The sequence below is a fragment of the Anastrepha ludens genome, chromosome 4 (assembly GCF_028408465.1).
Source record: "Anastrepha ludens isolate Willacy chromosome 4, idAnaLude1.1, whole genome shotgun sequence".
NCBI classification, from domain to species: Eukaryota; Metazoa; Arthropoda; class Insecta; order Diptera; family Tephritidae; genus Anastrepha; species Anastrepha ludens.
Window position 1 is genome coordinate 73468099 of NC_071500.1, and position 12294 is coordinate 73480392.

A 12294-nucleotide genomic window follows, 5' to 3' on the forward strand; every position below is an offset into this window, starting at 1 on the left:
CAGTCATATGGGTTAATGTAGAAGGAGGCTGTGGGACAGGCGAAGTGTGGGTCATAGCAGCTGCTAAGGACGCGACGCGCATAATCGTGGGAAGGACAATAGTGTGATCGGAAAAAGACAAGAGGGTTCCAGTAAGAGTCCTAAATAATTTCAAGTAACCAGATTTTTTGAATAGAGAAGCTGTTATTGGGAATCGCCGGACTGTAGAAGCCATAGTAAACTGCGATGGACCACAACAGAAAGGGGAAGAATTCAGGAAGCAGGAAGAGTAACTTCCAATTTCATAAAGAGTTGGTTGCGTAAAGTAATAGGACTAGAGAAGACGAAAGTTAAGAGATTGCCGGAGAAATACGGCTACCTATTCAACGGTGATTTTGGAAGTCTGCCACTGTGAACCATCGAATAGATACAGGTGATGCAAAGCCCATTCACCAAGTTGCCCGTCGAGTTCCTTTAGCAAAGCGCGAAAAAGCTGATCAGATAATCCAGGATATGCAGTAAAGTGGAATTATTGAGCCATCAATAAGCCCGTAGAGCTCACCGGTTGTGCTGGTTAAGAAAAATAATGGAAGCACTCGATTTTGTGTGGATTATAGAAAGGTGAATGAAGTTCCGAAAATGGACAGCTACTCATTACCACTTTATCCGGCGCTTGATTGAAAAATTTACAGGTGGAAACTTAAGATTGCGATTGTAAGAAGACAGTCTTCAGTATAGAAGATGGGTTGTGGCAGTTTCTGTGATGCGTTTCTTTGAGCGCCTGATGGAGATGTGCTGAAGGGACTCCACTGGAAAATGTGTTTAGTCTATTAGGATGGCATCACATTCATGGGTAAAAATTTTAGCCAACATCTGAAATATTTGGAAGAAGTCCTTCAGTGCATTGCTTCCGTGGGAATACGATTGAATCCGAAGAAGTGTGCCTTGTTTAAAACAGAAGTCACGTCTCTTGGACATAAGGTGTCAACCGAGGGCCTCAAGAGGAACGAGATGAAAATAAAATTAGTAAAAGATTGGCCACGACCAAAAAATGTGCACGAAATGCGAAGTTTCTTAGGACTGTGAACGTATTACCGTCGTTTTGTTCCAGGATTCGCAAATGTTGCCCGAAGTCTCCACAATCTCTATCTCATTTGTGTTGCACAAGAAACAGGAGAAAGCGATCAAGCAAATAGATGGAGTACTGTCACAGATCATCAATGGGCAAGAAAGAATGATCGCATACTATAGCAGAGTGCTCGGAAAGCCGGAGATAAATAACAGGTAAAACACGTAAAAAATTTCCACAAATACTTGTACGGTCAATGATTCAAATTAAGAACAGACCACGCACATTCAGATGTCAAGCATCCAGAAGGATAAATTGCACGGTGGATTGGAAGTTGATATCAGTCTAATGCATTTGCCACTCGATGATGAATGGGAACCGAGTGCAATAAGAAGTCAGTTAAATGATACTAAATGCGCCTTGATTCATTAACGATGGTGGCACTAGACCAACAACAATATTTTGTACGTAAGATTGTCAAAGCAAAGTATTAACAAAAAAAAAAGAACTTGGCTTCTTTAATTCTGCACTGACAGCCACATGAACACTGCGAAAGAAAAAAAAATCAGCTGATTTACCGATACCACCTTTAATAGATTCGCCTTGATGTTGACCTAGGAAAGATCGTGGTAGCGAAGGACTCTGGAAAGAGACCATCTAAAACTGAAATGGCAATAGAAGGTTCTAGGTTCAACATCCGTTTCCAACAAGTCGGGCAACAAATATGTATTGTTGTTATGTTTGGTATGTTATGTACCAAATCAAGAGGCCAAAGCCATTACTAAGGCTTTTGTGCAGAATTTGATCACTCGGTTTGGAGTACTTAATGAGTTGTATTCAAAGAGATGTGTTGCTTGATAAGAATTAAGAAAATACGTACAATACCCTTACACCAGCAATCAGATGGAATGGTCGAAAGATCAACCGTGCTCTGGAAGAGCACCTCCGAAAGGTATTTGGAAAGTGTGAACGAAATTGGGAGAAACACACCCAAATGTTCCTGTTGACCTATCACGTAGCTGTACATGAAGCTACTGGCCAATCACCCGGAAGGACCACCTTTGGAAGCGATTTAATCCTTTCAGGGAACTTGGCGATTGGAAGAGGTGCCGGTCTTGCCATAGACGAAGGTAGTCGTTGGGGAACACTGCAGGATGTATGAATTATACCAGCATATAAGGCAACGTACCCAGATAAGGAGTAACAAGATGAAGGATTCATTTAACCGCGCTGTGAACTCCGAAGCAAAGGTATAAGTATTATAGCCGTGAAACTAGAAATTCACTTTGAAACAAGACTGCTGCTTTTTTGGTGCTGTAGTGCATCTATATTTACATATACGTTTTGCTTATACCAACGAATGGAATCATTTTTAGCGAATCGTGATATTTTTCTGTACGGCCGACACGGCATTTCCTTGGCTGCGTCGCACAAAAAGAAAAATTGTGTCATCAGTTTAGCCTTAATTTCATGGAAAATATAAACGTTTTGAAAAACAAAAGAAAAAAAAAAATAATAAATAAACGTATAGCAGGGAGTTAGCGTAGTCCCGCCAACCTAGAAACAATTTTTAGGAAAATTTATCAATTTACCCATTTTTACAAACGAGAGCCGCAGCACTCTGCGTCGTTTACTTTTTGTCTATGCGAGCAAAGCCATCATTGGTCGCCTTCATAACTCGACACTGTGATATGCGTATCCTCTTCTTTTCATACAAACAATGTAAAGGGTTTTTCAATTGGCGCGGGTCGATTTCGGCGCCCTGTGGCAGCCTTTTTGTTTTGATGACATCTGTCAAATCTTTTGTTTATTATTCAGTTGCTTATGCCAAATCATCATGGTAAGTTAGGCGATTGAACAGCACGTTCAAATGATAAAACTTTATTATCAAAATGAGTATTCATTAACGCAAACGTTGCGCGCATTGCACCCAATTTTCGGTAGACGTGGTGGCCCTTCCAATTTCTTATGGCCCATATTGAACCATATGGACCTAGACGACATGTGGTTCCAGCAGGACGGCGCTACGTGCCACACAGCAAACGCCATTTTATTCCATTTCAACATCTACCCGCCCTTATTGAAAAACCCTTTAGTTGAAACTACATGGAATTTGAATAAATACCAGGAGTACAGCCCACATATAAAATAATGTTTGTTCGAGATTTTGACTCTATGTTATTAGTTATTCAATGGTTCAATACTAATCCTTGAAGTAAATGAATGGTTTACACAGTTTACTTTTTATTTTTAATCAACATGTTTGGACAAATTACTTTAATTGTTTTCAAATAATTTTGATAATACACTTAATAATAATACAATTATAATTTAATTAGATACTTAAAATATCATATGCAAACATATATCCAGTTTGTCAAGGATGACTTTTGATATATACAATAAATTAATATTTTCGGCTTCAGTAGCAAAAACTAGCACCCTTTATTTATCTTTGACTTCTTTTTTGTACGGATTCATATTTAAATTTCAAGGGAATTAATAAAAAAAGACTTCGAATTCTTGGAGCCAAGGTGGACTGAGTTTATCGCATGCCGTTGAATGTTTCAGTTTAGAACGCTGCAGAACTGCAAAGTGTGACAAGTGACAAGCCCGAAAAGAAAACTGTCGAACTTGCTTCTAAAGCCTGGTAAAAAAGACGATCGACTGATGGTCGATATTATTACAGAACACAACCCATGGGAACAGCGTATGACCACCATTGGGATTATTGTAGTCCCGATTTGCCAGCCTTGCTTAGAGGACTCGGATAGAACTGCGCATTTTCTCTATCAATCGTTTTATCTTCCAGAGCTTTGAATACAATGGACTTTTTAGCCTTAGTATTTTAGAAATTCAATTTGTCCCGAGGAGCATGGTATTTATTTTTTTGAATAAGATATATGAGATATGTCCACCGTAGCTACGAGTTACATAAGCTAACATCCTTATAAGAAAAAATCGTAAAATTTTCCACGTAGTCGAAGGTCAACATAGTTTTAAACTCTAAGTTGATGTTTTCAACTGGCACCGATTAGCATGAGAAAGAAACGATTGGCGCGCTTTGTTAAACTCGGCTAAAATCGCAGAAACGGTTATCGCTCTGAGCAAGAAGAAGGGAAGAACACTCAACCTCTGTTAAGTTTAAACGGTCTTAATTGACGGTGAAACCTCTCTTAAGTGACGGTCAAAAATGTGCTCGTGGTGATTCCCGTCTGTTGCCAATTTAGTTCGTCTTAACATTCCACGCATTATAATCAACGATTTTTGGAAGATGTATGTTCCTCTTATATTATTTTGTGGCTGACGCTAGCCTTCTACCCATCATTTCGCTGGTATTACCTTACTAGGTATCTCGATACTGAATTTTTGATTAATTTCAATGGTTAATTTCAAATGCAATCAAATTTGACAGTTGTTATAAAATGAACAATTGAGTGTCGAGATATTGAGCTACGTGTGCGAATAGCTTAAACAATCTTCAATAGATTCTCATTGCTTGATATCGAGTTTAAAATTATCGGTTAATAGTTTATATTTCGCAAAAGGGATTAAGTGTAATTCGATAATGGATAGCAAAGCGAAGAACGGCTTTCGCATTAAAAATAATGCAAAAGTAAGTGATAATAGTGCCCATCTACGAACATTAATAAGGACTAGTGGTAGTAGGAGTATTAACTTGTATTATTAAGTTTTTTGTTTTGATTATATTCTCATGTTATCCTAGGTGTGCGGTTCAGTTAATAATCCAATGAGTTCAGGCTAAAATGGTTGACCTGTCCCAGAGTACAAACTTTAATTTAAAACTACATTTGCGCTAACTTTTTAATTATTTATGGAGCGGCCGCCGTATCCGAATCGTTGGTGTGTGACTTTCATTCGGTAGTCCCCGGGTTCGAAACAATAAATGATAGGCAACGTTTTCTATTAGCGTTTGTCCCCATGGCAGCAAACGTCCCAGAGCGTTTCTCATATAAAAAAGCTTATAAAAACCTCTGGCTTTCGGACTCGGTATAAAACTCTTGGTTGTTCCATTAGTGGAAAACAACAAGACGCTCAACACAAATAAGAGTATTAGCTTGGTCAAACAACAGCTATTGAAACATTTCTGTAACTCTATTTTCAGTATGGCCATAAGAGCTGTCATCGAGTTTTCCATTACTTTCGGCTATTATAACGCGTTCTCCGTAGTAGTTTTTTGACTCGTTCCAAGAGTAGGTAGGTAGGTAGGTAGGGTGGTTGTCGTAAGACACACTTAGACCTTCGGCAGGTCCATTGTGATACCACTGGAGCTTATCCTTACTCTACGTGTTCCCTTTCAAACCATCCGGTTGCTTTAATAAACGAGCAGAGCTTCGTTAGTTTTAGATGGGCTATATCCGCTACATCGGTTAGAAATGCTGTATCGAGGGTGCGCAGCCTTCTTCCAAGAGTAAGTAATGACAGGTAGACGTATCAGGTAAACTCGATGCCTCTTGGATGGTATTCGTTCCGTTCTTTGTAAAAAATGTACGGACAATGGTGGGACTGTGTGATGGTACGTTGCCTTAATTAAAGCCAATCAGTTGTTTTCCCACAAATTTTTTTTTTTGCGAATTGCTTCACGTGAACAACGTAATGGTATCATATATATTAACTGTCTGACCTGGAAAAAATTCGTGGTGTGCAATACCGTTCTAATCCATGCGATTCTTTTGACTGAAAACGACGTGGTTTTTTGGTCTTGGTTCATTTGCAGCTCTCTGTACACTCGCCTGATGTCTGGATTGCGTGTCGTACTCATAAACGTACGTCTCTCCTCCAGTAAGAGAGCGTTTGGTGAATATTGGAATTCCTTTTTTTTGCATGCAATTCAGGTCCTTTGGGACCAATTTTGCAGCAACACGACGCAAACCCAAGTCTTTAACTACAGTGTGTCGGTCTGATGGTTAATTTGTGTTTATTGATCAACGTATCATTCACTTTATTGATGTTTTCATAAGTTTTCGTTATCGATGGTCGCCCACTTCGTTCGTCATTCTCTATGAACTCACAAACTCTTCTGTAGCGTTCATGCCACTTTACCGAAAAAGGTTCCGAGCATTTCTAAGTTTTTGTGATTACTTTGTGCAAATGCACCTCAGCTCATATATGTGTACATGTGCTTAATAATTATCGTAATTTGTGAACGTGGCGTCTCGTGTCTTCTTTGCGAACTTTTGTGGTTTATTACACTGCCCTCCGCCTAAGTCTGATTGCCCGATTAGAGTTTTGCATTGCTGTATACAATACATCGCAACATTATACTTTGTAGTAACGGTTCAACAGACAGGGCTAGTTTATTGCGGCGCAGACCTTGGTCGGGAAAAACTACCGGAGGTTTCACTCTTGCTAGAACAACGAGCCACTTGCCAGGCACGTCAGAAGGCATCAATTCAACTACTCTGACGAGATTCAGGACAAAATACATTTACTACTATGAAATCGTCGACTTCATGAGCCGGCACGGAATCCCAATAGATGCGGTCTAAGAAACCAAGCTGCACGCTAGCTCTTCCCTGATAACCAGGTGAGATAATGGTGATGGCCTAGCATTTATAGTTCACTACACAGTGTAGTATGATCTGATCGACGAAGGCATCGACCGCACGGGTAGCACCTTAAAATACCAAGGTATAGGTCAGGCGATGCCGAGGTCGAAATTTTTAATATTTATATACCACCTGTCATCCGCTGCCCGGCTGGATATCACCCTGATATAGGTGCGCTCGTCAGAGGTGAAAACCGATTGGTAGTAAGTGTCTTTAATGCTCATCACGATCTTTGGCATTCAAGCCTGACAAATGATCGTAGCGGACATCACTTGGCAGAGCAGATAGACTATCCGACATTTAGCACTGTGAATGACGACGCCCCCTCCAGGGAAGTGAGCAATTGCGGCAGCTTGCCTGACATAAAAATAGCTAGCTAAATAGCAAAACCTGGAGACCTATGCTATCGCTTGTATTAGACTACTTCATCGGACCCGAAGAGATGCGCGAGCTACTTTAGCCGGCAATTCATATTGCATCCTCCGACCGACAGATCCAACCGTCGTGCCACTAGACGGGTGCTCAAATTAACGAACAAGAGTGCGCCCCTTACTCTCTTTGGATGAGGTTCAGGGGCCGTCAACAAATCCAAATCATCAGCTGATGCTGAAAAACCTGGGTCCATTGGGAGTAGGGTATCTCACAAGGGTTTTCAATCTGTCCTTGACCACTAATTATTTCTGATAAGTGGAAAGCAGGGAGAGTGGTCCCACTTCTGAAACCTGGGGATCCCGCCAACCAAGGGGAATCTTATCGGCCGATAACTCTTTCCCAGTAGTGAAGACACTTGAAGCCCTTCTACTCCCACTCTAAATGAAACACCTGGCCCCAGTCCCACATCAGCATGGCTTCCAACGAGTTCACAGTATCGCGAGGTCTGTCCCAGTAGGGTTGGACTTGAAGGCTTTGGATACTGTCAAGCATTCCACGCTACTAGATGACATTTCACAGTCCCACAGGGCTGAAGAGCTGGTCCGCTAACTATCTGCGCGCTCGCCACTCGTGATTTTTAGAGACCAAACATCCAAACAGGAAAATTAAGCAAGGTGTTCCACAGGGTCGTGTCCTTGCACCCTTAGGTTATATGTATACTATATATATACCTTTTGCTCCAATATGAACGAGACGTTATCAATAAAACTGTCCGCGGATGACATATGGCAAAAATAATTTTTTTTTTTTTGGTAGGACTGTTATAAGCTTACATGGCAAATTTCAGCGTGATATGTCACATAGTTTGTTTTCTGTGCTACTGTACAACAAGTCAAGCTCGAGTGTGTTCTTCGAATTCTCTTTTATGACTTCAATTGTCTCAAAATGTTTTCCACGGAGCGGCAACTTGAGCTTGGGAAACAGGAAAAAGTCACATGGAGCCATATCAGGCGAATACGGTGCTTGCGGAACGATATTAACATTATTTTTGTTCAAATAATCGCGAACAAGACGTGATGTGTGAGCTGGTGAATTATCGTGATGCAAGAACCATGACTTGTCCCACAAATTCTTCCTTTTAAGACGAATGTTCCCGCGCAAACGCTTTAAAACGTCTAAATAATATTCAGCGTTAACCGATTTTGCGATTTGTACGATTTTCAAGCACAATTTCCTTTACTTTTCCGATGTTTTCTTCGTTTACTGATGTTGCTGGACGACGTTCATGAGGCAAGTTTTCAACCGATGTACGGCCCTCTTTGAACGATTTGTACCACTGGAAAACACGTGCACGCGATAGAGCAGAGTCGCCATAGGTTGTTTGCAACATTTTTAAGGCGTCTGAAGCCGAAATTTTGTTGGAATAACAAAATTTCAAACAAATTCTTTGTTCAACTTGAATTTCCATCGTTAAATTCGAAGAACACATCCGAGCTTGACTTATTTACAGTAGCACAGAAAACAAACTATGTGACATATCACGCTGAAATTTGCCATGTAAGCTTATAACAGTCCTACCAAAAAACAAAAAATTTATTTTTGCCATATGTCATCCGCGGACCGTTTTATTGATAACGTCTCGTTCACATTTGAGCAGAAGGTATAATTGGCGCATACACCCTTTCTGGGTGTTTGGCCGAGCTCCTCCTCCTATTTGTGGTGTGCGTCTTGATGTTGTTCCACAAATGGAGGAATCACCCTAAGATTAGATTAGGCTATAATGGTTGTCCAGAAAGTGGTTGCCTTTGTGATCCCTTCACCCTTGCTGGTCAATATCGAAGCTCCCCCAACCACCAGAGGGAGTCTCCCTGGTTTTCTACCCTGACGATTGTACATAAATGGCGTCGGGCAATGGCATCGATGGCCTGTGCGCCAAAGTGAACGATTACCTCACCAATCTTTTCCGCTCTTTCACTGCGACGAATCTACAACTTTCCCCCACATAGTCCACGACGAACCTCTTTATCACCTGAATAAAGGAGGTTAAACTCCAACTCAAGGTAAAAGTCGGTAACACACCAATTCCGACTGTTAACAATCCCAAAATTTTGGGTGTAACCTTTGACAGTTTGCTCTCCTTCTCTGCGCACACAACCGTAATTGACACTAAAGTCCAAAATAGCAACAAGGTCCTCAAATCGCTAGCCGACAGCACTTGGGGCAAAGCCAAAGAAATGTTGCTATTGACATTTAAGGCAATTGACCGGCTGGTTCTAAACTACGCGGCGCCTGTCTGGTCGTCTAGAAGTAGTGACACGCAGTGGATAAAGCTCCAGACTTGCCAAAACACTGCGCTTCGGACAGCGATGAGTTGTTTCCTGATCTCCCCTCTTTAACACCTTCGAGGCACAGATGCTACCTGTAAAGGAGCACAACAAACTACTCTGCAAAAAGTTTCTGCTAGGGTGTTACGGCAGGTTTCACCCATATAGACACCTGCTTGACTCAGAGCCGCCTCTCAGGCATGTCAGGATGCACCTCCTCAATTACGCCCGACGAGATTCCGGACACAACGAACAGACAACTACTGGACCAGGCACAGTTTAGACAAACAGTAAACAACATTCATCGGGATGCCACCACCTACAGCAGATGAAGAGCTCTAGTTTCCCCCCGAGAGACCCGCGTTACCTTGGCACAATTACGTTTTGAATATTGTAGCAAGTTAAACTCCTACTTATCCAGAATTGACCCCGACATACCAAACATATGCCCTGCGGGTAAAGGCACCCCGCACGACACTAATTACCTTTTCACATGCCCCACCAAACCCACTCATCTAACACCTCACTCCCTCTGGACGCAAGCTGTCGAAACAGCAAGTTTCTTGGGCCTACCTTTAGATGAGTTAGATGAAGATGACTGGTGATTTACACTACAATGACAGGATTTAGTATTGCTGCTACAAACAACATTTACTACTACTGGACCGGACAGTATACAGACAAACACTAAACGACATTCATCGGGAGACACTTACAACCTTCCTAAGCTCCGGACCTCTGAATGCCGTCATTGGAATCCAACCACCACCTATTGCAAACGAAGAGCTTTAGCTGCCCGCGAGTTCCGCGGTACTGTAGCAGGCTAAACTCCTACTTATCCAGAATCGAACCCGACAAACCCAATATATGTCCAACATGTGAAGGCACACCGCACAACATTAACCACCTTTTCACATAACCCGACAAATCTACTTACCTCTGGACCGAACCTGTCGAAACAGCAAGTTTTCTGGGTCTACCGTTAGATGAGCTAGACAAAGACGAGCAGTAACAATATCGCACGGACAGGGTTTATTAATATTAACCTTTTAATCACTTTATACGGACCATCTCAGAATGCTTGCAGTTTTGCAGAAGCCCCTTTCTTTCTTTGCGGATTATAAAGAACTACCAAATTATCTTCGCTAAATACTTCGGAGCTCACAACACGATCAAATAGGTCCTTTATCTGACTTGTTTTTCCTAATTTCGTTAGCACTTTCCAACTACCTTTTGTTTGCAAGTGCTTCTTCGGAGTCGGGTTGATTATTCGACCATTCCATCCCATTTCGGTCCTTTCCTTGGTCTGAATGCAACTCAATAGGTACTCCAATCCTAGTGCCCCAATTCTTCACCAAAACCTCAGTAATGGGTTTGGCCTCTTGGTTTGATGGAGCGTACACATCTGGCTACTTACTAAAGTATCCATAGCAAGGAGCACATATTTGTTACATGCCCACTAATTCAAATGGTGATCCCGCGTTGTGTTGCTGTAATCTTCCACGAATTCTCTCTTTTGGTGCTTTCGCTGCCATACACTCGAATCCATTCGGCTAGTGATTCTCAATTTACCCAGTAAAACCGCTGCTTAATCTTCTCCAGCGTTTTAGTGAAAGCCGGATGACCACTATTTGACCCATTGTGGAATTCCTTCAGATTACTTTACCCAAGTCCAACGTAAAACCGTGCAACTGCATGAAATCTACGTCAATTATTACTTCATCCGTGATTTCAGCAAATAAAAATATGTGAACTTCTGGCAAAGCTCCAATAACGTCTTCGCAAACTACCTTTCTGGAAATCGTAGTTAGTTCTCCTGTAGCTGTCTGGAGCTTGTAGCCAACCAGTGGTTCCACATTACCCTTTACAAAATTTGACCGGATGATCGAGTTCGTTGCACCTGTGTCTAGAGTAAGCATCAGGAATCGACCATTTACAGTTCCCCTTATCATCAAGTTGTTGCTTTTCCGTCCAATTTGCGAGATAGAGACTACGGGTCATTTAGTTGTGGGAACCAGTTTTTGCCCCTTAACTGGTTCGTTTTAGTTTAACGCCTGCTGTGTATCGGGAGCGCCATTGTGAGTTTCAGCGCTTCCCATTTTTCCTCCTGAATTCGTCTTCGGTTGGCTGCATGGTATACTGCACTTACGGGCCATGTGTACGGTCTTGCCGCAGTTGTAACACTAAATCTGAACTTCTTCGTGTAAACTGAGGAAAGGACTCCCCTATTACTTTCCTCGTGGTTTCCTCCTTCGAGGTGGGCTCTTCAACGTCAACCCGATGGATTTTGTACACTGGCTGCTCAAGAGATCTGCTGTTTCCTGTGTCAGCGCAAATGACATTGTTTCAACAAACGTCTTTTTCGGAGTTAAGTATGCTGTCCGTTTCGTGTCCGGATCTCGTACAACTCTTATGAATGCCTGGCACTATATCTGCTCAACGAAGTCTGCTGTTTCTTTCGCACACGTCAAATATGTCAACCGCTCAATATCTGTCGCGTATTCCAGCAAGCTCTCATTTGCTTTCTGATAGCGATTTTTCAGTTTCACCTGAAACATTTGTTGCCTGTGGTCACTCCCGCAACATCTCTCTATTGCTGCCATCAGACTCTCGTAGTTACCCCAATCGGCTTCTAGAACTGTTTGCAGTACTTCGGCGGCAGAACCCTTGAGCGAGACAACCAATGCAGCAACTTTGTCTGCAGTACCTTAGTGATTTGTACAGTGCCGTCGAAGGATGGTGCTTTTACTTTTGGATCACTGGTTAACATATTCAGACGATTCAATTGCAATTCACAGAGGCGAGCCTTCACCGCATCTACTTCGGCCTCAATCGTTTCCAGTTGCGACGTCTTATGTGCCTTCTCAGCTCTTAACTTGGATATACGTGTATCCTGTTTTTGCAATTGCGCATCTAACTTGAACGAAAACTCGGCTGACATCTGTGACACCTGCGAATTTTTAGTTCGCTCATCTTTGAC

At 42.0% G+C, this 12294-nt stretch overlaps 1 protein-coding gene across 2 annotated transcripts in view; it reads left to right on the forward strand.

Moving 5' to 3' along the window:
- The first annotated feature begins 4555 nt into the window (after positions 1-4555).
- Positions 4556-12294, forward strand: part of LOC128859794 (E3 ubiquitin-protein ligase listerin) — a 45951-nt gene continuing 38212 nt past the window's right edge. For both annotated transcript variants that reach the window (XM_054096879.1, XM_054096880.1), the window contains exon 1: positions 4556-4664. In XM_054096879.1, coding sequence (XP_053952854.1) covers positions 4617-4664 — 48 coding nt within the window. In that variant the 5' untranslated portion in view covers positions 4556-4616. The remainder of the gene's footprint in view (positions 4665-12294) is intronic.